Below are 23,406 nucleotides of genomic sequence, written 5' to 3' on the forward strand. Positions count from 1 at the left end.
GAGCAAAACCGCCGACCGAAATAGCACCGATCGGGGCGATCTGACGGCAGACGTTGCAGCATTATCGATTGAATGAATGGGCTTGCTTGCCCGCTCGTGGCCTTCGCCCTCCGCATGCTCGCTGTCACTCACGCCGTGCGAGATATCTTGCAATGATGTTAATACATTTTCATGATTGTGCATTTCCATACCGAAACCACCGAAGAATAAAGTACGTCACATCGCATCACACTACTGCCTTTGCTCAAATTCCGAGCTTTTACGGCTGAATACCCTTCTTCCTGAGCTCAGCCTGCTCCTCGAGCTCGATCTGCTCGTCGATCTTGGCACCCTTGGAGGGCTCGTTGCCGTGCTGTAGGAGAGTAGTAGAAGGAGAGTACGGTCAGTACAGTGAACACGGAAATCTACCACGCCGCTTCTTGCTTCATGCAGGTCCCGATTGCTCCGACCCTTGCGGGACGGATACACCCGCACTCTCCTCCAACTAGAAGTTGCCGACCATCCCACTTCCCTACTCATGTTTGCATTGCAGCAGTACTCACGTTTCGGGCAGCGTCAGTAGGCATGCTGTTGTCCTCCTGCTCAGCCTTCTTCTCCCTCTTCTCCTGCTTGGAAGCTTGGTCCAGCTTGTTAGCAATGGACTTTTCGTCCTTGGCGTCGAGGTTCTGGTGAGAGTTCTCAACACCCTGCTCGTGAGAAGGTCGCTTCTCCTCGGGCTCGGGACCGCCGTGGTTGTGCTGGTCGGCACTCGACCTGAAAAAGGCAATGGCGAAGGCGAAAGCGAGGCGGGAAGGAAGGTGGAGAGGTGCAGAAAGTGTGAGCAGGCGATGTTCTCGGCTGAGGGGAGCATCGAGCTCGTTGAGATCAAGCAACTTACATGTGCATAAGGGTGTGAGACTTGTCCGACATATTGTAAAGAGTGTTGGTGCTTAGTGTGAGAGTGAATTGAAGGTGTTGCTGTTGTTCTGGTTGGTACGAAGCTGACCCGAGGCCGAAAGGAAAAGAAGAAGTGTGGACCGGGGCTGGCAGCTCGCGCGGGTACGTCATCGCGTGTCTGTTCTTGCAGGGCAGATCGAGATCAGTACCGGAACGGAAGCAAGATGTCACGCCAAGGCTGGAGCGCTGCAAGCTACCTCTTCTCACAATAAGCACACAGACGCGGTTGCTATTATAACGCTTGGCAGAGGTCGTCAAGAGGCGTGAAGAGGCACGATATTTACAAGCATCGCATCAAAGCTGCCCATTACTCCTCAATGGGGTCATTCGTGCCGTTCACATCCCGCGCTAGCCAGCCATTGATCCAAGGCGTGCCAGCCGATACAACAGGATCCTCCTGCCCATCGTCTACGTCGCTGCATACGATTTCGTGCTCTCCTTGTGTAGCCTGCAGCCATCCTTCGATGATGTCCTTCTTGACATCCTTCTCACTGCCCTTGCAGCCTGCCGTCCCAAATGTCCTGCGTGCAGTGATACACTTGCATCTCCTATCGTCTACTCTATCCACCGCCAACTTGACCGTCTTTGCATGGGTAAGTCTGGCGAGTCGACTGCCGCTTGATACGGCATCGTGACCTACAAAGACGAGAAGCTCTCTGAGTAAAGGCATATGCGCCGGATCTAGGAGGAGACGAAGTTGGTGCTCTAGAAGATCGTGGTCGAGGAGAGTGCCAGGGTAGAGGGTGAGCTCGATGTGTGTGAGGGTGTCGAGGGCATGAAAGAGCTTGGGTAATGTCGGGTCGAGGGAGCCAGTGATCAGGCGGTACCGCCAAGGCAAGCGGCGAGTTTGTGTACTCGGGAAGGTCGCGGGGAGGGCCCAGGCATTGTTCGCAAAGGTAGAGTTGCTGACGGGTGCAACCGAGGAGGGTGGGATCGGGACTGACTCCGCTTTCTGTGTTTGGTCCACTGAAGAAGGGAGAGCTATTGAAGCAGTCCTGTCAGACGAGCTAGTAGTGCTGGTCTTCTCTGCGGCTGGAGGGGCAACCACCGTTGCGCTTGCTGCAAAGACTTCCGCGGCAGCCCAAACATCCTCCTCGCTGAGGTCCGTCGGCGCTATCCGCCCTGATCCACCACTGTTGCTCCCACTCTGGCTTTCGCTTGCGGGCACAGTCCGAGCGCTGGCTGCAAGAGAGCCTGGCCCTCTACCTAAATCCACATCCTCGACTTCTCTGGCCTTTTCTCTCACTTTCCTTTCCTCCCTCTGGCGCTCCACCTGCTCACACCACTTGCCCACTGGCCTAGTCGAATAGGCATGACCGTTCAGGAGCCCGCCCACCATGCCCTTTTCCCACCAGGCCACTTCCTCGAGCAGCAGCGGATCCGGCCCGGCCCCAATGGGTAGGTAGAGGGACGAAGGAGGGACTTGGAAGGCCTGCGCCCATTGCAGATTAGTGGGAGGAGAGGGGAGATACTTGGACCAAGGGGACGTAGAGCTCGAGCCAGCTGATCCAGATGCAGCCTGCGTTGCCAGACCTTGGTCTTGTACCCCTCCCCTCCGCCTCTTCCCGGCGGATGCGATACCTTCACCTAGCTGATCTAGCTTCGGTGTAGGCCTCTGTGGACGGCCGGATCTGCCTCCTCTTATCCACATAGGCATATCTTCCCCGAATGGATCCCACTGGCGCTCACCCAAGAGGAAGGACCGCACGTCCCACCACCTCTCTGGGTGCGCTAGAATGGTAGTCCAAAAGACTACCTCCTTCCACCTCTGATCCAGCCGTGGGCGAGCGTATAGGTACGGAGTAGCAAAGTGGGAGAGCTCCTTGTTGACTCGAGTGAGGGCTGAGAGCGAAGGAACTACGTCTGGATAGAGGGGCGTGGAGCGCGCCAGGTGATAGATTACGAGGGACCAAATCTCAGGTGGGAGAGGAGAAGGTGAGGGTGCGGAAGTGGTGGACGAAGATGCAGCACCATCGACATGCCCCGACGAGCTCGGCCCAGCGAGAGACTCGTCCATGCTACCTGAGATGGCGAACGGGTAGCAGAAGATGGCGCTGCAGCCCAACAAGACGAGTGTAGTACCACTTAGAACTGACTTCTAGATGTCCGGAAGGGCTGCGAAAGCGCGAGTGTTGAACTCCACATGGCTTCCGACGCCTCAGTGACGCTGGAGCGGCACTGCAGCACAGGCGCTGCAAGGCCATGCACAGCCACCACCGCCACGCCCACTTCCGCAAAAGACGACTGCTCCCAACAGTACAAGAAGCTGAAAGGCGCCTACCTTTTGCCTCCTGAACCGTCGATACTACCATACCAATTCATACCCTACGACCTCTTTCGCTCGTCTTCATACTCTAGTCACATCATGCCTAAGCAAGTGTAAGTTCACGTCTCCATCTCGCCTCGCCCTTCATCAGACGTACATGGCCGCTTCGTACTGATACCCTTCATCTTTCTCACTCTCTGACCCATCCTACAGCTCATCGAATTCGGACGTTCTCCTCTACTTTCTAGCCATCTTCGTCCCTCCAGTACCTGTATTCATCAAGCGCGGTGCGTCTTTCAACAAGCCAGGGACCCTGTCCCGCCCTGCCTAACCGATTACGCTTCTGACTCACCTCTCTTTCCCCTCTTACCTCTCCAACAGGCTGCAGCAACGCCTTCTGGATCAACATCATCCTCTGGCTCCTGGCCTGGATTCCCGGCGTGATTCATGCATGGTACATCATCGCCAAGAACGAGGATAACAGGCCCGGGCGGTACGCGCAGCAGGGACATGTGCCTCCGCAGGGAGCTCCTCCCGCTGCTGGAGGAGGGGCGTATGGACCTGGGTACTCGCAGGGACCTTATCATCAGGGACCGCCGCCGCCGGCACATGGACATGCTGGAGGGTACTCGCAGCCCGCACCTGGCTATGGAGCGAAGTATTGATAGAAGCAAGACGGATGGTCAAGGACACACGGAACTTATGAGTGTGGTCAGATGGGACAAGGAAAGGGACTAATGAACTCAGGACGGAGCACAGCGTAATGCACATACCCCAAGGCCGCAATCCGGCCCTTTGTCTCCGACATATCTATGGAGATCTCTGTTCTCAAACGGTACAGGGGTGAAGTCTATAAATGGATGGATGAAAACATTGCAGAAGCTATGAAGTACATTGAGTGGTTCTGAGAGCGTGCTCAGGGGCCACGGCCCTGATGCGAGAGAAGGGTCGCCGAAAAGACGATAAGAGGTCCGTAATGATGCAAGGAATTTACATGACAAATGATGCGGGAGCTTCCATGGTTGCGGATATGACATGAGGGCTTCTGTGCTGACGATCGATGTTGAAATACTTGCGAATGAAGTCTGGGTGCGCGCAATCGTGATCATGCTCGTGCTTATGTTCCCAGGTCAGTCTCGGCAATCTGACCCAAGAGGTACTTTTGAAGCTTGTAAGCGGTGGCTGGGGTGAAGGTAGGCACCATATGGCCCGCCTTGTCGACCGTGGCAAAGGTCAAGCCCCTCTCGGTAATGTACTGACCGGTGCTCTTGCCATTGACCTTCAAGTTGCCCGTTCTGGCAAAGAAATTGTCCTGGAAGCCCTGCAGCGCACTTGAAGTGCCTCCGCTGCCGGCATCTGACCAAGTCGTATTCTGGATGGCCAGCAGGGTGCCGTTGGCCATGAGGACCATGTCCCTGAGTCCATGCTGAATGACCGTACGCTGGTTCTTGTTGATCACGCGGCCCAACAGCTCCGAGTCGGCTGGGGCAAGCGAATTGTCTTCGCCGTTACCGGCAAAGACGTTGTTGGTTGTGCACTCCACCCACGACGTCTTTGGATCAGCATGAACGTACTTCTTGAAGCCAGGTGTACGATTGATGAAGTTGCGGGTCGAAGCGCCCGTGGTCGAGTCGAGGGGGAACCCTAACGGATCGAGATCGGCAGGGCACTGGTCATCGATGTAGTAGACGGAAATGCACGGGTTCTGGACCGTAGAGTAGTGCCATAGGTCGTTGAAAAGAGAGCCGGGCTGGAGCTGCTGTGGTGCATAGATCTTGGCCCTGGGTGGGAAGACAAGATGGTCTCGCAGGAAGTTGGTGACCCCATTCTTTTCAGCAGCCTCCTCAAGAGCAGTCATTTGTGTTCTGTTGAGCTTGAGAGTCTTTTGATTGGCCCTGGCAAACGCTAAAGCAGGAACGTCCTGTCCGAACATTGTGTTGCCAATAGAAGGGTCACTGACGGCAAAGCCCTGGAGATTGAGGGTATCATTCTGCTGGTAGATGTAGTCGGCCATGTAAGGGATGTACATGCCTGAGAGAAAAGTAGGACGATGGTCGGTCAGCGTCTGGAATGTCGATCCTCGTAACGACTCGCAGATCTCACCTGCGTAGCTCTCGCCGGTCAGCCATAGCTTCTTCGACTTCAATTCTGGAAACGTTTTGTAGAAATTCTGAAGGAAGCCGTAGAACTCTGTGGCGACTCCCACTTCATCGACGATGCCCGGCGTGCCGCTTCCCAGGCCCACGGACACCGGCTGCTCAACGTATAGGACATGGCTCAGGTGATGCCAGGAGTAAGGGTTTCTCGTCGCCTTGTAGACGTCCTTGGTTGGCTCTGTGAGTGTCATGGGTCCATTCTCGCCAAAGACGCCTTCCAGACTGCTACATCCGGGTCCACCGTTGAGCCAGATGACGACGTCGTCCTTTCCAGCAGTGCGATCTGTGGGCCAGTACCAGAAGAAGCTGGTAGTGGAAGAGAGGAGAGCAGACAGGGTTCAGCGCACGTCCTAGGCTCACGCCAGAGGTGTCGAGCACTTGATGCTCACAATTTGTCATTGTCACTGGCATCGGGAGTGACCGGCAAAAGACCAGCATAGGAAGCGCCGAGGTCTCCGGTCATCTTGCTGATGCCGGGAATGTGCTTGCCATCGACGTAGAGGGACTTCTTGGTCGGGAGGCTAGAAGAGGAGGAAGCCTTTGCCGCGATGAAGGAAGCAGGCAAAGCGAAGGTCGCGTTAGCGAAGAGGCCTAGAGTGGCAATGACCAGAGAGGAAAAGGCGTACATGGTGCGAACGGGCCACAGAGGATCTTCGTATCGATGGTGCAGCCACGTCGAGAAGAGGGGAGGAAGAACTCAATGCTTGAGTCGAAGGGTCATGGAAGGACGAAAGATGGAACGAAAGGGCCTCCTCAAGGAGCAAATTGAGTTGTGAGAGGAAGCGATCCATCACTGCAGAGCAGCAAGTTGCGGCTCCGTGGCCGAGGGACAGCCAAGCGGCGACGGGACGCACTGAGGCTCCTCGGCATAGCCAGGCTCCCCGGATGTTCCCCACCTAGCTCCGCACGTCCAGATGATAGAGAAACTCGGCTGCATGTACGTGACCTTACCTACCTCGGTGGACTCAGTAGACCAAGTACAAAGCATCACCTGTCGATGAAACCAGACCTGCTGCACCTCAATACCGAAGGAGTGGGAAACCAAGGCGCATGGCCCCTTGACCGCGGACAAAGCGGAGAAGGTAGCTACGGTGCGATAGGCATGGGTGTCCAAGTTTGCCCAGCTTGATCGCCGCTGCCTCCCCGTCCGCCACTGCTCTCCTTCGTTGCATCTGCTTTTCGAAGGTCACGGGTCTGAGTCCAAAGAGATTAGTCTGAAACCAACAAAATGTGCGCTCAAGGTATGGACATTGCGCTACTCTGGTAAGACAGGGACTCTGCTGCCTCTACGATCGGGGGGCGACACTTGGCTCCCAAGGGTGCTGAGACGGAGGAAGAGGAGTTCCGAACAGGGCGCGGGTCAGGACCAGTACAGACTGGGGTAGAGGGTCCACATTACTACTCACCACTTTCCTCTTCGTCGTCGAGTACGTCTTGAACATCCCTCGCGTTCCTGTCAGATTCTCTTGCGGAGCCTGCGAGGATGAGAGACCAAATGTATCAGCCAATTATTCAGGTGTGGGAGGCAGTAGACGGTTCCCATCTCTTCCGCTTCATCACCCAACGAGAGCGATAATTGCGCCCTGAAACCTTTCCGTCCATCTTCTCCGCCCTCCTTCTTCTGACTTGACAATCTTTGAGCAAGCCTGCCCTTAGCTTTCTTGTACTCACCGACTCCCATGTATGCTTGTTCTGCATCCTTGGGTTTGTTGTAGGCGGCTCTGTCTGGATATGCTTCAGCCATGCGTGCCATGCGGGCTCACACTGACTGGCGTTGAAGTCAGCCGACTTGAATTCCACCCATCGATGACGACCTGGGATCTCATCCGGGTCCTCGTAGTACTTGTTGCCAATCGAGTCCTCTCCTACGAGCTTGCCACCCTTGGCATCTCCCAGCACGTTGAGATTGCGCCAGTAGCGGGCGAACTTTCGTCAGCAGGGGCAATCTCCAAGTCAGCAAATGTTTCGTTGCAAGGCGCCCCATCATCTGCCTAATCAGACACTTACGCCGGCCTCTCTGATGATTCGGACTGTCCTAGCTAGCGACATGGTGACGAAGACGGACGAGCGGTGCTGGAGAGGTGGGATGATGGTGATGATGATGGTAGGCGCCTCATTGTTAAGCGGGAGTGGGGCGTCCCCAGGCAGCAACGCGCGGTGAGCCAGTCCGGTCAGTCAAAGCCACAATCTGAGCCTGCACTCCCGTCCGTACGATCCTTCCGACCTCATCAATACTGTCTCGGCTGTCCCTCGTCCTCGTTCACCATGTCCTCCTCGGTCGCGTTTTCGTCAGCTTTACAGCTGCGCCAAGCCAATGGCTCGTCGTACCATTCATACACCTCCGACCTGCCTCTCAACGACGCCCTGCCGTACTTTGACCGGGAAATCGAGACCCAACCCGGGCTGCAGAGTAGAGTAGAGAGGGAGATTCAGAACGAGCTCGGCAAGACTCCGAAGGTGGATGACAGTAGGCTTCCACCGCCCCTAGAGGTGTTCCAGGTGAGTCTCGGTCTCTACTCGCGCTGCTTGTGCGCGATCGCCGATCTGACCGATGCCTTCATCCCTCTCACCGCTCTGTTCCAGTCACGGCCGGAGCTTCTCGCAGAAGTAGAGAGGGCTGGGAAGGGCGAACCTCTCAAGGCCATTGATACGTTGCGCTTCCAGCTGCCAGCTCCACAAGCAGGTCTCAAGGCTTCAGAAGAAGAGTGGACCAAGGCGGTAGACAATGCTGCGACGCAATTGATGCATCAGGAGGGAAGATTGACGAACCTTGAGCTGCTGAAGCGGTATGGAGGTGAGTACGCTCTGGCCGCAAGGGCGCAACAGAATCCATCCGGCTGGGCGAACATGAGACTTATACTTCTTCTGTATGACCTCAACAGCAAATCACTGGCGTTTGCATAATTTTCAGCAAGAAGCTTTTGCCAAGCAATACGAGCAAGCGACCGAAGCGCTCCTCGCCCAGACGACGACCCTGAACCGCAAGCGTCGACAGGAGCAGACTACAGCGGGGGAGACGATCTCTGCGCTGGAAAGGAAATGGACGGAGCTCATCTCCAGAGGTCTGCAGTTGGAGGTAGCCAATATTTCGGCCGAGCACGAGATTCAGGCACTGCAGCTGGAGGAGCAGAAGCTGATGGAGCAATTAGCACAGATGGAACAGGAGTGAAGGTCGGGCGAGCAAGGCAAAACTCTACGAAAGGGCAAAGCAATCTGTATTATACCCAAGCATCATCAAACATCTGCATTCAGAACTCGAAGCTGCGATCCAAGTCCTTCCTGATGTGTTCCCGCATGCCAGGGGGCATCAGCGGCTGAGGCTCTGATCCCTTAGCGGTCTCGTCTGTCATGTAGCGGAAGGGCATGGAGACCTGCCAGAGAGAAAGGGTGATGGACTTGGGTCAGATGAATACCCCGGCTGGGTTGCGCTAGCTGTTGAACATGGGTGGCGGCATACTCACTGACTCTCCCTTGCCGAACTTTAGCTCAGGGAACTCCATCCACTGCAAAGCTCCCTCGGGACCTTCGCCTCGCACCCCTTCCTGATCACCCATACCCTTTCCGTCTTCTACAATCCTCTTCGTCACGCCGAGAGCGGTATCTGTGGTCATTTGTACCTTGCCCAGGTGCCTTCCGGGGAATCCGAGAGCCCGGAGGGAAGAAGTACGATCTCGGGGTGGGTCATCTCCTAGAATCCCACCATAGAGAAAATGCGTAAAAGGTCCTCCTGCCTGTCCTTCCTGAGATTCTTCGGATACAGAGGGGGCCGGGTACTTCCCAGCGTCGGAAGCATGGAGGCAGTACTGTGCCCTTGGGTCTAGCAGACAGATGGATGAGAGGGGGATGCCCTGCTTCTCAGCCAGCGTTGTAATAGAAGCGGTGTGTAGCTCGAATGCAGCTCGAGGAGGGTTGGTAGAGGAAGAGCTCGAGAGGGCCTCACGGAGAGAGTCTAGAGAAGCTGAAGACAGTGAAGTGAAGTGGACAGTACTTCCTGCCCCTACCAGCGAAAGCATGTGACGATACTGTGGGATGCATGAAGCCGTGAATGAACTGTCGTTAGTAGACCTGTAGCTGGGCCCCTTGAGCAATCTCGGCTGCCGACTCACCTCGAGCAGGGCCCACTCCGGGAAGACACTGGGAGCATCAGGGTCATCCTCCTCCATGTGCTCAATCACGTACTCGGGTCTTTTGCTCGCCATGACGATGTATGCAGTCCTAATGGTGGTATTGGAGGAGGAAGAAGCTGTGCCTTGGAGGAGCAGCAGCTTCAACTTTCCCGCTGCCCTTTCCGATGGGCGTCGGGATTTTCAGCGCGCATGACAGATCTTCCTCGAGGCAGGCGCCTTTGGTGATGCTGATGATCCTCTCACCAATCCTTCTCGTCCAAGGATCACCTCCAACATCATGGCTCTCCCCACCACCCTCCGTACAGGAGCTGCTCGTGCTTCGTTACGGAATTTTGCATCCTCTTCGTCATCTCGTCTCGCCTCAGCTGCGCCTTCGCAGAGGAGAGAGCTTCATTACCTCCCTCCGGCTCCCGAGGCGCTACAGAGGGGATGCATGCCGTTCCTGTCCAAGGGCACGGTGGACACGCTTTGGAATGGATGGCAAAAGGGACTGCTCGAGAGGCTGAATGCGGAGGTACGAGGTAAGCATGAGAGAGCTGCAGCGGACACGGACCTTGTGGGGTGAGAAGCTCACTCCGGCGACCCCTCCGCACTGCGATAACCAGGCACTCAATTGGAGTCCTCGACGCTGATTGACACTGTCATTCAGAGCTCCCAGAAGCCGGAGCAGATCATGGCCTTCAACTACGCATCTCAAGCACTGAACAATGCCTTCTTCCTCAGCCACCTTGTGAGTTTCAGGAAGAGCCCGAAGCGTTGCTGCTAGTCGAGGCCACTTACTAATCTTCCCTCCCTATCCCGTATGTCTGCTCCGATTCAGTCTCCCGATCCACAAGCTTCCCAGGATCTCAGCGACGAATCTTGGCAAGATCGCTCTCCACCGCAACCAGATGGTCCCCTCAAGGGCGCGCTAGACGACCATTTCGGGTCCGTCACAGAATTCAAGTCAGCATTCTCAGCTGCTGCTCTGGGCATGTCGTCCAGCGGATGGGTATGGCTTGTAGTGGATGGGCAAGGGAAGGTGGGAATCGTGCCAACATACGGCGCTGGTACCGTGCTCGTGCAGAACCGCCAGCAAAGAGGCCTGCCAGACATTGAGAGCAGCGCTGCCACTTCGTCGCCCGATGGAACCGCCACCTCTTCTTCCGGCTCGCTCTTTGCTGAGAGTAGCGGAGCTCTGAAGCCGCAGAGCTCAGCAAAGTCGATGAGGGACAATGGGGACCCGTACGTGACGGGTACCACACTACACCCTCTCCTCTGCTTGAGCGTCCACGAGCATGCCTGGCTGCCTGACTGGGGCATCTGGGGCAAGGAGAACTACCTGGCAAGGTTCTGGGAAGTGGTGGACTGGAAGAAGGTCGGCAGGGTGAGGGAGGCGTATATGAACAAGGGCATTATCTGAAGATGGGGGCATCTGTACAATAATGAGAGATCACTATCTTGACATCGAATCGTGGCACATCGTCAGGTCGTCAGAGAGGTGCGAAGCTTGATCTTCTGAGTGCTTTATTGCTCGCTCATCCCAATATCCTCCACTCCTCGCCAAGCAGCTCTTCATGGACCTGGAAATGCCTCACCGGCTTGCCCTCTGCGAAACACCGTGCCTCTTCCTTGAACTCTCCTTGTGCTCCCTTCCCACTGTTGCTTGCTGTCCCTGCGACCCTCTCTGCCCACCACTTGCCCACTACTTTGCCACTCTTCGCGTCAAAGGTTTCTGACACTAGGATTCTGTCCTCGTTCGCTCCGCTCCCATCCCCGCTGGAGCTTTGCGGCAAGTGGAAGACGCCTCCCGGGTTCTCGGGCAGCTCCCAAGAGGCAAAGGGTCTCGACGTAGGTCGGATCAAGCTCGGCTGGTAGATCCTAGTCTGCAGAGTCCTTATCCTCCAGGTGATTGTATATGCCTCGATGATAGGCTCTTGCCCTTTCCCGTCTGCAGGAGCAGGCATCAGACTCATCCTCCCCACGTAAGGCTTGCCAATCCAAGCTACGAGCGCCGTGCTGACTACCGAGGTGACGATGGCAGTGGCCGAGAGGCCGAGACGACCAGCGAGGGAGAGATCGCTGGCGGCTAGGAGGAAGACGGGGGTGAATGCCGAAGCGAGGGTGAGGGATCCAAGGGAGAAGAGCTTCAGCCGGTAGAAGGTAGCGGCCATTGGGCCTGTATATGTCGCCAGGACTTCCGGCTGGGGAGTCTCAGCTGGCTTCTCTGCAGTTGTGTTCCATCGCAAGGGACTTGTGAAGAGGTGACGTCGAGGATGAAGCGGGGCTAGAGAAAGGCTAGCTGACGGACTCGCTGCCAGACGCCTGGCGCACGGCAGTATCCTCTGACTGGCTTGCAGTCCGCAGGAAAGCGAGGAGAATGGCTTCACCATAGCCACTTGGGCCATACCGCTCTCTCTCGAGCCCACCACACGTATTGTCCGCCGAGCGACAGTCCTTGTCGATGTCAGGCCGAGCATGGTGATTGCAGCAGAGGATACGGAGTGGCCTTGGCTGACTGACTGTGCCGCTCCTCTTTCCGTCTTTCGGAAGAAGTGAGGCCCGCGTCTCTTCGCGCAGTGGCTGGCTGGGGCTGCACGGCCAAAGTCAAACAAAGGCAAGGCGAGAATTTCATGCTTTGCCCTTCTTCCCGCCCTTTCTTCCGGCCGCATACAATGCCTCACAAACGAGCAAAGCGATCGGTGAGGGTGGCCAAGCGCGACGAGAGGTGAGCATACAAGGCCACAGGTCGTATTGTTGCGCCCCTTGGCTGACGACTCTCCTTCCGACTTTTGCTTCTGCGGATCTGCTCTCTAGAGGTAACGATCTCGTCCCTCCCAAAGCGAGCAAAGATGTTCATATGACTGGTTTGCCCAAGAATGCGATGCGGATCTTGAACGCCGGCAAGGTGCAGGCTGAGTACAATGCTCGTCGGAAAGCCATCAAGGAAGGTACATACGTCCCATCCGATGACCCTTCCTCTTCCTCGTCCGTCAAGGGCAAAGGTAAAGCAAAGGCACGCCCTGCCAAGGCGGCAGTCTCTCCTGCAGATGAGCTGCGCATCCGGCCTGGAGAGAAGCTTGGTGACTTCAACAGGAGAGTTGAGCAGACTATGGCGGGCGTCGTTGCTGCTACTGCTAGGACAGAAGCCAGGAGAGAAAAGAAGAGGAAGCGATCCGAGCTGGATCGCAAAAAAGGAGGGGAAGAAGACGATGAAGAAGGAGAAGGTAGTGGGACCTCGAGACAGACGAGAGCCCAGAAGGCGAAGGAAATTGAGGAGTCACAACCTTCGTCCAAGGATTTGAAACGAGCCAGGGAAGAGCTGCAAGGTCAGAGCGGAGGGCGAGAGCTGGACTTTGCAAAGGCCTCTCAAGTACGAAGGGTCAACGACGTTGCGCAAGCTCCGCCTCGATTCACCAAGCTACCTCGTGGCGAATCCATCGAGGCAAGAGCTAGAAAAGCCAAGGTCTCTGCTGCCATCCAGGGTCAAGATCCAGACGAGGCTGCCAGACTGATCAGAGCAGCCAAGGGCGAAAGAACAGTCACCAAGGGGCAAATGCCTGAACCTATCAAGAAGCAAGCTACCGTGCCTGTGGGTGGGCTGAGGAGAGAAAAGGAGCTCAGAGAGGAGAGGGAACGGATGATCAGGATGTACCGCCTGAAGAAGTCTGCTAGGGAGGGGCAAAAGGAGTTTGACAGGTGAGAGATCCTAGTATACTACGCATCAATGATACCCCAAGTCGCATTCGCTGGAGCCTGAGCGTGAACGACTCGGTCAGGTCACTCTCTACCCCTTGCCCTTCCTCCATCATCCCCCGTTCCCCCAATCACCATCACACGCCCATCTTAATCCCGACCTTGCATGACACTCCACGCAATGGTCGATTCATATTGAGGCGCAGATGAACTCCAGCATCGACTGGTTCAACGATTCCTTTCGCTATCTGGCCCAGAGTTTCCTCCCACCTTTTCGAAGGTGGAGGGGGGCCTCAATGAAGTCTGATGGATAGTAGGAAAGCAGACATCTCTTTGACGTGAATGCAAAAAGAGTGGTGGAATTGGTAGTGGCTATGATTGGGTATGATGAACATGGTACAGGGGCATGATGCGAATCATTGCGAAGGTGGGAAGATCTTCTGCGATACCGCCTTCTTGAACTGATGACGGTGACACAATGAATAAGCACTTGACCGTCAGCATATCTCGCCAACGCAATCATACTGCTCCACCTTTCCTACTCACCACTTCTGAGACTGGATCCTTGTCTGCCACGTAAGCCTGAAACAACAGTCGAGCAACGTCCATATTCCCACCTCTAGTATCGTACTGAACAGTCCCCAGCACTACCTTGTCGTGCTCAAAGGTCAGATCCACACCTTTCCCGCCCACTGCGCCGGCAGAAGGAGCAGTAACGCGGCTGGGTTGGAAGACGAGATCCAGGTGCTCGCCCTTCTTGAGGGAAGCCTTGGGAAAGCACTCCTTGAGGCGCTGCAGAGAGAGGGAGAGGGACTCTTCTTGCTCTTCGCTCGGTGGGGTAGGGGTCTTGCGCAGGTACTTTTGGCGTAGCTGGACAGCTCGCTAGAGACAGAAAGTCGGGGGACGTAGCGAAGAGGAACATTGTCAGCTATGCTCACATTTGGAAGACCAGTCGAGGAGACTGGCACTCACCGTGAAACCGTCTCGGAGATGAGCAAAGTCGGTATTCTTGACGGGCACAATCTTGAGCACCATAGGCACTCCCGCTTCCAAAGCCTGCCTCATTGTCTGCTCTAGGCTTTCTCCACTACTTCCACTCGCCTTCCCCTGGCCTCTCATAAAGTCCTCAAATGGCCGCTCGAGCACATAAAGGGCGGCAACGTACACCTGTACACGTAAGAAGGAGACGGTGCGTACTCCCGACGCGAGAAGAACGAGCGAATCGTCCTTGCCGCTGCCATTCACCAAAGCAAAAGAGGCAGGCGACGCTATTCTTCTCGGCAGCTTCTGAGAAGTGGCGGAGTCGATGTGAAAGTCCTCCTCCTGGGAGGTCTGGCTGGGAGGAAGGAGCGATGCGGCTGCATGCTGAGAGTGAGGTGCAGCTTCTAGATGAAGTGGGAAGCGGTGTAGCGAGTAGGCACCTACGGCCAAGGTGAGGATCAGGGAGAAGGCCACACCTGCTCTAGTGGCTCGAGCAGAGGCCTTCCCTGAGCTTGAGCTTGCGGCTGAAGCTGACCGGCGAGGAAGCGTTGAGGAGTTGCGGAAGAGGGTGGAGGAGTTCGCAGGCTGACCGAGCTGCTTCGCCGCCCATGGCCTGGGCAAGCTACTTACAGGGCGAGTCAAAGGGCGAAGGGATGCCATGCTTAGGTCGGTTGGTTCTAGTGCCTCTCCCTACTGGTGGTTTGAAACTTGCAGCGCTCAAAGCTCAGCAGATGGCAGGGAGGCAATGGTCTTGAGAAGCACTCGTAGAGCGCGCAAAATGGACGTCCGTCCACTCACGTCTTCTTTCCGTCCGAGGTGGATACAGTCCATTCCTTCCCGACCTTCTACCTACGCATTCTCCTCTTGCACCAGTCGATCAGGCGCAAACCAGGCTCCAAATACAATCTGTTCCTACACTCCATCTCAGATTCGCGGTCTACGGTATTCGCCTCACCATTGCAGTAGAGTAGGCGATGGTGAGCATCTTCAGGAGAACTATCCGGCGCTCTTTGACCGACTCGCACGCTGATCCGGCTTTATGCTCTTCCCTTCTTCACTTCAGTTGCCTCTTGTTCTCGTCAATGCCGCAAGAGGCAAGGGCTTGGTAAGTAGTCAGCTCAGCGTCAGCACTCTCTCCTTTCGAGCGATAGCTGACCATCCTCTGTCTCCTCCGTCTACCTCCCTTGCTCTGCACAGCTCGTGGAGCTCAAATCGGGCGAGACGTTCAACGGCCTGCTGATTGCCTGCGACAACTTTATGAACTTGACATTGAGAGAAGTGTATCAGACTAGCAGCACTGGAGAGGAATTCTGGAAGCTGCCAGAGTGCTATATCAAGGGAGCTACAGTGAGTATAGAGGGAGAGGTGTTGAGGCGCATGAGGAGATGGAAGCATAAGGAGTCCTACTGGAGCGGAGAATATAGAGGGACTACTCCATGAGGAGATTGGGGAGCTGCAGAGGCGGTATGCTAGGCTGTTCATGTCTATCTGGAAGTGGCAGGGCCATCAGCTCCAGAGGACTCCTTTGACAAGCCTTGCAGCGGGCCAAGGAAGGACCGGAGCCTCATCATCTGGCTTCTGAGCGGCTCTGTGACTATCTGATTGACACGCTACTCGCCATCCCTTCTCCCTGTAGATCAAGTACGTCAGGCTAGCAGACTCTACCATCGACACAGTGCGGCAACAGGAGGAGCAAGAGCGGAGGGCGCGTCAAGGAGGCGGCGGCGGTGGTGGACAGAGGGGAGGTCACGGAGGCGGCGACAGGGGCGGATCAAGAGGCGGTAGGGGCGGCGGTCCTGGTGGAAGGGGAGGTGGACCACAAAGAGGAGGCCGGGGCGGAGGTGGTGGAGGTAGAGGCAGGTAGGAGAGTCGCAATTGTAGAAGTGTCACAGAGGAGTCGGAATACTATCCCGCATCTGTGACTTCCAGACACTGGAAAGGGCCACTTATTGGAGTCTGCTCTACTTTCCTTGTGCTCTCATGGCGCATCAGTCTTGACGCTCTGAGGAGGTACCTTCCTGGAGTCCTCTTGACGGAAATGGTCAACGTTTGCTGCAGATCTCAGAGACAAGCATACGCTAATCTGGCCCCCGTAGCAACGAGTGTACACGTTCTTTTACAGTCTTCACTCATGGTAGTTCATCAGTATATTTCGAGAGATCTACTGAGTCGACACCTCTGAGTCGGGCTCAACATAATCGCTATCACGAATCGGGACAGGTGTTGGAGTTTCAGTCAGAACAACTCCCGTCTGCTATGCTGTACCACCCATCCTCTTCGTCTCACCCTTCCTTTCAGTCCCATACTCACATGTGTTCCCCACCGCTCTTAGCAGTAAGCGCCTGTGCATGATCCTGAGGCATCGTGGCCGCGAATCCCTTCATGATTTCACTATCGAAGCGCTGCTTGATCTTGCCGCCCTGCGACTCGACTTCCTTGATATGGGAATCAATATCGCCTGATGAGGCGGACTGCTTGAAGATGCTGTTGAGAGGGAGAAAGAAGGAGGTCGAGGGGAGAGGGTTCAGAGGAGATAGGCAAGACTCGAAGATTAATGGTGTGGTTGTGAAAGGGTCAGAGTGGTCTCGGTAGGCACTTACACGATGTAGGGCTTGTTCGAAGACATGATGAGCTGTTCTTATGTGCAGAACCAAGATGCGACAGAGGTTGTATCGAAAGTATCAGTCCTTGATTCCGTGCTAATGGTGAGAAAGGATGGGCGATTGAGGGACTGAATCGATCCGAGGAGAGCATCTCCAGATTGGCGCTGAGGCTCGGATTCCGTCGCCTTGTGGAGTTTGTCTTGTCCCGTCAGGCGCATGTCCGTCCTGGAGCGGTGGGCCGTGCTCCTCCTCTCCCGCACTGCCGAGATAGAGATACAGAGACGCAGTAATACTAAGACTAGACGCTTTCAATTCATTCAGAAATGTACTGATGCTTTAAAGACCCACAATGTCCCCCACTCAGCCGCCCTCGAGTTCTTCACAATGTCAGGCCTGGCCCTGTCTACGAAGACGCTAGCGCGGGATAAGCAATGCCGCTACAGTCACAAGATCAGGAAACCGCCCCGTACCGAAGAGGGTTGTCAGACACTTGCGCAAGGCGCTTGAGCTCATGATAATTCCGGTGGAAGATCTTTCTGAGCAAATATCAGATACACTGGGCCTCTTTGATCGTCAGGACTAAGGATTTTGATGGCGCTGCTACTGCAGTGTGCAGCGATGATTGGACATTGCAACGTCGAGCCTGCACTTAGTAGCCCCAAGTTTCAAAGCTCTTTGCGATTACTCCTCCGACCGTGGAGGCTCGGTGTAGAGCCCTCGTACTCCCGCCGACCTTGTCCCGAGCGTCGACTATCATACACTGGCGGCGAGGCATGCTCGCAGTGCTCGTGACTCGGAGTGATTTGCATCGTCCCCAGATCTTTTGCCCCGAAAGTCTGCTCTATCACAGTATGGTAGGAGACTTGCGGAAGGGCGAAAGGCTGCTTTGCCCAGGGCCTGATCCGATGGGAAGAAGCACAGGGGGCAGCGCGAGGGGAGAACTCTGACTCACTCGAAGAAGAAGGGGCGTCCTCGTATGGGCAAGACGCCTTGAAGTTCCCCGACGGTATAGGTGCTGAGAGACGCCATTCACGCTTCTCATCCCAGCCTCCTAATCTGACTCTCATTCTTCTTCATCTTGCTCTGTGTATTTTGCACCTCTCCATCCAATGTATCTAGCAACTCATTCTGCTCCACCAGCTCCTGATTGATGGCCATTCCCATCTGCTTCTGTCTACGTAGGATAGCCGCCAGCGAGTCTAGCTGGGCGTCCTGGCGGTCAAATTGAGATTGCTGAGAAGCGAGGAGAGAGGCATCATCGAGGGGGCGGGTCTCATCAGTCTCTTGTGCGGGTGCAGGACGACCGAGCCGCCGAGTGGTCGAGTAGCTAGAGGCGGAGGGTGGGACGTAGGAACCGTGGACTGCGTGCGACTGCTGGCGGTATGATGTGGTTCCTGTCGTGCCTCCTCTGCTCGCAACTCCGCCGTTAGAAGCGCTACCAGATCCCGAAGGGACTGATAAAGGTGTAGACCTAGGCAGCTCTATAAAGTCTTTGAAGGCATCCGTCTCCCTCCATGTAGCCTCAGGTGAAGCCACGATAGTCTTGAGGTACCGCTCTAGTCCTTCCTTTCTCTCCCTCTGTATCTCCTCTTCGTTCCCACCTCCCAACAACCCGCTCAGACCAGCCGTAAAGACTTTGAGTGTACTCTTGGCAACGTGCTTAGGTGGGAAAGGGACTGGAGGTGGACGATCCCCAAAGGACTGGTGCAGAGCGAGAAACTCCGAGTAGCGCCGGTAGACGGTCCAGTTGCGCACGGGCAAGGTGACGAGGATGGCGTAGACTGTGAAGGCGGGCGACGGGGTGGAGCGAGTCTCTGTGCGTGGAATGGTGATGGACTGCAAGAGGGCAGGCGCAGGCGCCATCGTCGTTGGGGCACCTCAGCAACTTGGGCGAGTGGTACCCTGGTCAAGATGTGATCTGATGTGCCTGGCGGGGCCAAACAAAGTGCAGCGGACACGGAAAGGGGCTCTGAGGGTGGAGCAACATTCTACAGTCGGACCACGTTCGGGTGACTCCTGGCAGGATCTTAGCAATTGACATCAAGCGGAACGATCGGTGACAACGGTATAATACAACCTCAGGAAAACATCTGGACCTGGTCTACCTCCCTCGGCCCCAAGAAGCCGCGCTGGCAAATTCCATCTCGTCGTTACTGCCGCCGAGGAGCAGCTCCATCGTCCAGAGGCCCAACGTGACGCTGACGGTCGAGAAGCGCCACATGGCCTGATGGGACTGGTCCAGGAGCAGCAAGTGTGAGTACACCGCAATCAGGATGAGGCGAGCATAGGAGATGATGACACTGATAAAGGAGCCAAATGGCTCTGTTTCTGCGTCGGAATTTTGCTTGGGAGTGCTCCGTCGACCACTCCTCGAGGATGACCGCCTAGAGCCATCCTCTCCAGCTGAACGCCGCCTGGCCTTCTTCTCCCTTCGCTCCGTCTCTACACCGTCAACTTCTTGATCGAAATCGCTTTCTGCGCTGCTGCTCACACTGCCGCCGGCACTTGACGATGAGGAGAAGGTGGTCGTGGACGAGCCCGATGACGACGAGGAGGAAGAAGAATCGCTATGCCTGCTGCTGGGAGAGCTCCGCCTTGAGCTGTGATGATGCTGGCGGTGCTTCCGAGGGGGCCACTGCTCTTGTCTGCTTCTCCTTGCTGACGGGCCGCACAGGAAGGGCAGAATACGTGAAGCAGCGTAGAGAACCACTGTGAGGCACGTAGGTGAAAGGGAATCCAGTCAGTCGACCACTTTGCGGCGTGGGAAGGGACCATTACGTTGGACACTCACTCAAACGATAGACCAGGCTGACTACGACACTGGCAGGAAGAGCACTTGCCAGCGCGCTCAGGAAGGTCAAGCTTTGTCCAAAGGTCACCCGGATGAGAGTCAGAGAATCAGCGACGACTTCACTGTTCTCAAGGTAGTGCTTCACAGGAAGATAGCCTGGCAGCGTCGCAAGTCGCTCAGGTGAGAGGAAGAGAAGTTGATCAAAGGGGAAGGATGTAGAGGAGGATGCGACTTGGCCTTTGAAGGATCGGACTAGGGCGATGGGATCTGAGAGGAAGGAAGGGGAGGGGGACGAGGAGAGCGCAAAGATATTCCAAGCTGTGTATGCAGCCTAGTGTGGAAAGAGTGGGAGGGACAAGAAGTCGAGGTTAGAGGACATACGTGTAACGCGCCGTGAAAGAGCATCGTCACTTACTATTAGTGAAGTCTCGATGACGTTGCCCTTCCCTAGTCCAAATGCAATGGCAGTCAGCCAGGCAACACTGGCTACGCTAACGCCCATCATCAGACTAGCACCGCCTCCTCGAGCTGCGACTCCTTCAAAGGAGAGGTACAGGGACCAACCCGAGATGACATAGATGATGGCAGATGCCAGTAGGAAGAACAGTTGCCAGGCTTCGGCGCCCCGGATGCCGATGGAGGCCAGGAAGGAGAGCGGCCTGTAACGCGAGGTGGGGCGGGCGGCTTTCGACCGAGCGTTGCCATCACTGCCTTCTTGTAGTGGAGAGCCATCGGGATCCGCCAATGACGAAGCCGGGGTAGTGAGGGAGGTCGCAATGATATAGCGACAGCCTGTGCCCAGCACCTGAATGACCAGGAGCGTTGCAGACCCTTCCAACAGACTGAAGACAGGGCTTGAGGTACGAAGCAGAGTGCCCCACCACGTCGGAACTTTGCGAGCCAGATAGAGGATGGATGCGCTAGTGAAGTCGAATAACCCCTCAAGATACGGATGCGTGTTGCGGCTCTTCAGGATTGGTGTGATCGCTTGCATGATGGCTGCTAGGTGTGGAGGTGTCGCGGGATGGTATCCTCCAACACTAGCATCATGATTCCGCAAGAGTCCTTCGCCTGTCGTAGATCCATGGTTGGCTAGCAAGCCCCCTCCAGCCGAGGCAGATCTTGCCCATCTCACAAAGAAGTAATTCTTCTCTGGAGGACAGTATACGGCCCAGCAGATTGCCAGGCAGCTCGGTACGACTAGGAATTGGAAGGAGGCAAAGAGCGTCCCAATCCACTGCAGGCGAGTCTTCCTAGTGAGCAGACGCAAAGAGGAGAGACACCAGTAGTAGGATGCTAGAGAGGCAGAGAGGGCAAGGAATGCATCTGGACCACCAACATCGAGCGTCAAGGGCAGGTAAAAGATGACCTGGACCAATGTCAAGGCACGTCCAATGGTCGCCAAGGGAGGCTTGGACGGGTCGAGAGTGATGGCCATCCTCGTAACGCAATGGAGGACTCGACTGGTCCCTCCGTATGAAATGGCCAAGGACAACGAGGTAAGTCCAAGTGACGAAAGTCAGGCTCTGCCGCTTGGACTCGGCGATGGCAAGGGGAGCTCTGGCGAATCAAATGATGTAGGTTGATGGACGCAGGGTGAGACTCATGCGAACACTCAAGCGCGACCAGGCGGCCGGGGCGGACTGATTTCCGTGTTTGTGCGGACTGGGCGAATCGCATCGGAAAGCAAGAAAGAGTTCAGGATTCGAGACGGTCATTCGGTCACTGGGTCTCCACTATGAAATTGAAGGAGGTATCATAGGGCACTCGACAGATATTGATGCTCACTTCAACCCCTTCCTCTGACCGTGCCCTCTTCGGAAAAAAACAATAATGGATACTCGAAACAAGACCAATGGTCGCATACGCCGGGGCACTCTACATCGGGAACCTTGCTTGCGACTTGCAAGAGGCTGGAATCGGCAATCGGCCAGAGGCCTCTCTTATATCAAAGAGAAGGCCCTTCTTCTACTCAAAACATCATTTCTGGTGGTGACCAGGCAAGTGCGAGGCAAGCTTGCCAAAGACGCCTTGCTTATGATCGTGTTGCGTGCTTTCAGTGTGGGAGCTGGCTGTCTCGTCGACAGACGCCAGACTAGGCTCTGCAGTAGCATCGGTGTGTCTAGGCGAGTTGCGAGCGTCACGAGAGCGTGATCGGGAGAGACTGCGAAGCGCCTGTTGGGGTGGGAGTGATAGAAGCGGTATGCAGCTTCAGAAGAACTGGATCTCTGTGCAGAGAATGCCTCGTCATGACTCACTGCTCCTACCCCGCCGTTCTCTCGTCCTCGAGCATCAGCAGAATGCTCCCTGGTGACGTTGCCGGCACCACCACGACCGGTTCCGTGGGGGTTGTGTTCGTCGTGCTGGATAGCAGCTGCTCGGAGCTCCTTCTCGTGCTTCTCGGCCTCCCTGGCTCGAGCTCGGTCCAAGGGGTCTCTGCTCGGGCTTCGCTGGTTACCAGCGCCTCCTCGTCCAGACAAGAGGGTGTGATGCTTCTCAGCGTAGGCCTTCTGAGCGGCCACCTCGCCTGCCTCTGGGGCCGGTCGTCCTCGAGAAGGGGATCTAATCATCTGTGAGGTGTGGGGCGAGAATTATGTTGTCAGTGGGTCGAACGCAGTGCAAGAAGCGCCTCTAACGTGGATCTTATCGCTGCCGAGCGAGGCGACAGAGCGGATGCCGCCTTGAGCCGGGAGGAGGTAGCTGTAACGCAAGGCGATCGCCGGCCTACTGCTGCCGTCTCCCTGGTCTCAGGCAGTCCGACTTGATTGATGATCGCAGTAGCGCATATAGCGCAACGGATCACAATTGCCAGCTTGATCACCTGGCTGCTGACAATCCCCCAGTCGACCCGGTCGCGTGCCTTCCCGCTTCGGGTGATCCTGGAAGCCCTGTTTTGTGCTTGCGCTCTGAGTATCGGCCACTCACGTTCCCAGCTCCTCCCCTGCCCGTAGGAACTTTGGCAGCGTCTCGGCCTCGTTCGTGGTGTCCGTGTTCGCTCATGGTGGTACGCTGAGGGGTGTGGATGCGAGGGCGAGGAAGAGAATGATAGTAGTGGGAGGAAGAGGAAGGCGCTAGATGCCAAGATCTATGGGGCCAAGTCCAGTCGAGATTAGCATCAGGTAGGCGAGGCACCGCGCACGCAAGCGGAGTGACGGAGTGGGGACCGGTACAGTGGAGGCTAAAGAAGGGCAGAGATAGCAAAGGGCGGGCAGACAGGGCAGGGCAGGTAGGGCGGGCAGACAGGCAGGCAGGCAGACAGGCAGACAGGCAGACAGGGCAGCCACACCACCCAACGCAGGGCAGGTGCAGCACAAGAGGAAGGCGGGGAGGCAAGAGGAGTCTGAAACACTTACACACACCGATCGCGATCGAGAGGCACTGCTATCACACGCTCCAGTCCACTCTACGCCCAGCCACGACTCCGCCCGCACGCTGCAGCGTACAACGCTCCCGATGATCAGCCGCAAGATGGCAGAGCGTGCGGCGTTACCAGAGGGAGATCCTGCCATCTTAGGAGGCAAATGCAGCAAGGTGTAGTTCAGGGTCTTCGTCGCCGACCCCGACGCCTCGTGGGCGCGCTACTCGGCTCCTCGGACATTTGTCAACGGCAATGAGGACACTATCGGCCCACATGACTAAGTGAGCTGCCCTGACATCGGTACTCCCCAGGGTTGCAGGCGCAGAGGCTTCGCAGCAATGGGATTAGCAATCCCTTGTCAAACAGACCATCACACCATGCTGTGTTCGCAGTAGGACGGTCCGCTGCGTCCGGCTAGACGCGCTCCGTCGGCCCGAAGTGATGCTGAGCGGTACCTAGCACCGCAATACCAACGATGACGCCCCTTGCACGTCCGTCTCCGTCTGAACTGCT

At 56.2% G+C, this 23,406-nt stretch overlaps 16 protein-coding genes across 16 annotated transcripts; 5 read left to right on the plus strand and 11 right to left on the minus strand.

The window, feature by feature from the left end:
- Window positions 1–50: 50 nt before the first annotated feature.
- Window positions 51–925, minus strand: BCV69DRAFT_279792 (hypothetical protein). The gene is made up of 3 exons (XM_025491375.1): window positions 878–925; window positions 543–753; window positions 51–352 (listed from the first exon to the last, which is right to left on the minus strand). The coding sequence occupies exons 1-3, from the start codon at window positions 907–909 to the stop codon at window positions 260–262; spliced, it is 336 nt and encodes a 111-aa protein (XP_025351043.1). The 5' UTR covers window positions 910–925; the 3' UTR covers window positions 51–259.
- A 226-nt stretch (window positions 926–1,151) lies between these two features.
- Window positions 1,152–3,016, minus strand: BCV69DRAFT_279793 (hypothetical protein). The gene has a single exon (XM_025491376.1). It carries the CDS (start codon window positions 2,951–2,953, stop codon window positions 1,244–1,246), a length of 1,710 nt encoding a protein of 569 aa, XP_025351044.1. The 5' UTR covers window positions 2,954–3,016; the 3' UTR covers window positions 1,152–1,243.
- A 249-nt stretch (window positions 3,017–3,265) lies between these two features.
- Window positions 3,266–4,299, plus strand: BCV69DRAFT_279794 (UPF0057-domain-containing protein). Its single transcript, XM_025491377.1, has 3 exons — window positions 3,266–3,315; window positions 3,416–3,489; window positions 3,584–4,299. Exons 1-3 carry the CDS (start codon window positions 3,302–3,304, stop codon window positions 3,865–3,867), a joined length of 372 nt encoding a protein of 123 aa, XP_025351045.1. The 5' UTR covers window positions 3,266–3,301; the 3' UTR covers window positions 3,868–4,299.
- Window positions 4,300–4,319: 20 nt separating this feature from the next.
- Window positions 4,320–5,986, minus strand: BCV69DRAFT_286027 (alpha/beta-hydrolase; the record flags this gene model as incomplete). Its single annotated transcript, XM_025493510.1, has 3 exons — window positions 4,320–5,233; window positions 5,306–5,664; window positions 5,748–5,986. 3 exons carry the CDS (start codon window positions 5,984–5,986, stop codon window positions 4,320–4,322), a joined length of 1,512 nt encoding a protein of 503 aa, XP_025351046.1.
- Window positions 5,987–6,644: 658 nt separating this feature from the next.
- On the minus strand, window positions 6,645–7,407 carry BCV69DRAFT_296196 (NDUFA12-domain-containing protein; the record flags this gene model as incomplete). Its single annotated transcript, XM_025493982.1, has 4 exons — window positions 6,645–6,680; window positions 6,765–6,833; window positions 7,030–7,284; window positions 7,366–7,407. The coding sequence occupies 4 exons, from the start codon at window positions 7,405–7,407 to the stop codon at window positions 6,645–6,647; spliced, it is 402 nt and encodes a 133-aa protein (XP_025351047.1).
- Window positions 7,408–7,579: 172 nt separating this feature from the next.
- On the plus strand, window positions 7,580–8,665 carry BCV69DRAFT_279796 (hypothetical protein). Its single transcript, XM_025491378.1, has 3 exons — window positions 7,580–7,857; window positions 7,942–8,152; window positions 8,241–8,665. The coding sequence occupies exons 1-3, from the start codon at window positions 7,624–7,626 to the stop codon at window positions 8,525–8,527; spliced, it is 732 nt and encodes a 243-aa protein (XP_025351048.1). The 5' UTR covers window positions 7,580–7,623; the 3' UTR covers window positions 8,528–8,665.
- On the minus strand, window positions 8,549–9,602 carry BCV69DRAFT_279798 (hypothetical protein). Its single transcript, XM_025491379.1, has 3 exons — window positions 9,465–9,602; window positions 8,820–9,380; window positions 8,549–8,729 (listed from the first exon to the last, which is right to left on the minus strand). The coding sequence occupies exons 1-3, from the start codon at window positions 9,555–9,557 to the stop codon at window positions 8,607–8,609; spliced, it is 777 nt and encodes a 258-aa protein (XP_025351049.1). The 5' UTR covers window positions 9,558–9,602; the 3' UTR covers window positions 8,549–8,606.
- Window positions 9,603–9,721: 119 nt separating this feature from the next.
- BCV69DRAFT_265228 (manganese and iron superoxide dismutase) lies at window positions 9,722–10,965 on the plus strand. The gene is made up of 3 exons (XM_025490777.1): window positions 9,722–10,006; window positions 10,091–10,215; window positions 10,306–10,965. The coding sequence occupies exons 1-3, from the start codon at window positions 9,763–9,765 to the stop codon at window positions 10,885–10,887; spliced, it is 951 nt and encodes a 316-aa protein (XP_025351050.1). The 5' UTR covers window positions 9,722–9,762; the 3' UTR covers window positions 10,888–10,965.
- Window positions 10,836–11,967, minus strand: BCV69DRAFT_279800 (hypothetical protein). Its single transcript, XM_025491380.1, has one exon. The coding sequence runs from the start codon at window positions 11,942–11,944 to the stop codon at window positions 11,003–11,005; it is 942 nt and encodes a 313-aa protein (XP_025351051.1). The 5' UTR covers window positions 11,945–11,967; the 3' UTR covers window positions 10,836–11,002.
- Window positions 11,968–12,125: 158 nt separating this feature from the next.
- Window positions 12,126–13,622, plus strand: BCV69DRAFT_265234 (hypothetical protein). Its single transcript, XM_025490778.1, has 2 exons — window positions 12,126–12,192; window positions 12,282–13,622. Exons 1-2 carry the CDS (start codon window positions 12,140–12,142, stop codon window positions 13,165–13,167), a joined length of 939 nt encoding a protein of 312 aa, XP_025351052.1. The 5' UTR covers window positions 12,126–12,139; the 3' UTR covers window positions 13,168–13,622.
- Window positions 13,385–14,889, minus strand: BCV69DRAFT_279802 (hypothetical protein). The gene is made up of 3 exons (XM_025491381.1): window positions 14,133–14,889; window positions 13,707–14,042; window positions 13,385–13,621 (listed from the first exon to the last, which is right to left on the minus strand). Exons 1-3 carry the CDS (start codon window positions 14,799–14,801, stop codon window positions 13,577–13,579), a joined length of 1,050 nt encoding a protein of 349 aa, XP_025351053.1. The 5' UTR covers window positions 14,802–14,889; the 3' UTR covers window positions 13,385–13,576.
- Window positions 14,890–15,204: 315 nt separating this feature from the next.
- On the plus strand, window positions 15,205–15,909 carry BCV69DRAFT_237572 (Sm-like ribonucleo protein; the record flags this gene model as incomplete). Its single annotated transcript, XM_025489943.1, has 3 exons — window positions 15,205–15,246; window positions 15,339–15,488; window positions 15,778–15,909. Coding segments are annotated over 3 exons (324 nt in total), but the record flags the coding sequence as incomplete, so codon positions are not given.
- Window positions 15,910–16,082: 173 nt separating this feature from the next.
- Window positions 16,083–16,876, minus strand: BCV69DRAFT_279804 (hypothetical protein). The gene is made up of 3 exons (XM_025491382.1): window positions 16,742–16,876; window positions 16,452–16,625; window positions 16,083–16,342 (listed from the first exon to the last, which is right to left on the minus strand). Exons 1-3 carry the CDS (start codon window positions 16,765–16,767, stop codon window positions 16,303–16,305), a joined length of 240 nt encoding a protein of 79 aa, XP_025351055.1. The 5' UTR covers window positions 16,768–16,876; the 3' UTR covers window positions 16,083–16,302.
- Window positions 16,877–17,516: 640 nt separating this feature from the next.
- On the minus strand, window positions 17,517–18,651 carry BCV69DRAFT_13204 (Phox-like protein). Its single transcript, XM_025489235.1, has one exon. It carries the CDS (start codon window positions 18,605–18,607, stop codon window positions 17,783–17,785), a length of 825 nt encoding a protein of 274 aa, XP_025351056.1. The 5' UTR covers window positions 18,608–18,651; the 3' UTR covers window positions 17,517–17,782.
- A 33-nt stretch (window positions 18,652–18,684) lies between these two features.
- Window positions 18,685–20,973, minus strand: BCV69DRAFT_309757 (hypothetical protein; the record flags this gene model as incomplete). The annotated part of the gene is made up of 3 exons (XM_025494739.1): window positions 18,685–19,453; window positions 19,536–19,866; window positions 19,951–20,973. The coding sequence occupies 3 exons, from the start codon at window positions 20,971–20,973 to the stop codon at window positions 18,846–18,848; spliced, it is 1,962 nt and encodes a 653-aa protein (XP_025351057.1). The 3' UTR covers window positions 18,685–18,845.
- Window positions 20,974–21,260: 287 nt separating this feature from the next.
- BCV69DRAFT_309758 (hypothetical protein) lies at window positions 21,261–22,535 on the minus strand (the record flags this gene model as incomplete). The annotated part of the gene is made up of 3 exons (XM_025494740.1): window positions 21,261–21,710; window positions 21,794–22,105; window positions 22,461–22,535. 3 exons carry the CDS (start codon window positions 22,533–22,535, stop codon window positions 21,516–21,518), a joined length of 582 nt encoding a protein of 193 aa, XP_025351058.1. The 3' UTR covers window positions 21,261–21,515.
- Between the last annotated feature and the right edge of the window lie 871 nt (window positions 22,536–23,406).

Source organism: Pseudomicrostroma glucosiphilum (assembly GCF_003144135.1).
Source record: "Pseudomicrostroma glucosiphilum strain MCA 4718 unplaced genomic scaffold BCV69scaffold_1, whole genome shotgun sequence".
Lineage (NCBI taxonomy): Eukaryota > Fungi > Basidiomycota > Exobasidiomycetes > Microstromatales > Microstromataceae > Microstroma > Microstroma glucosiphilum.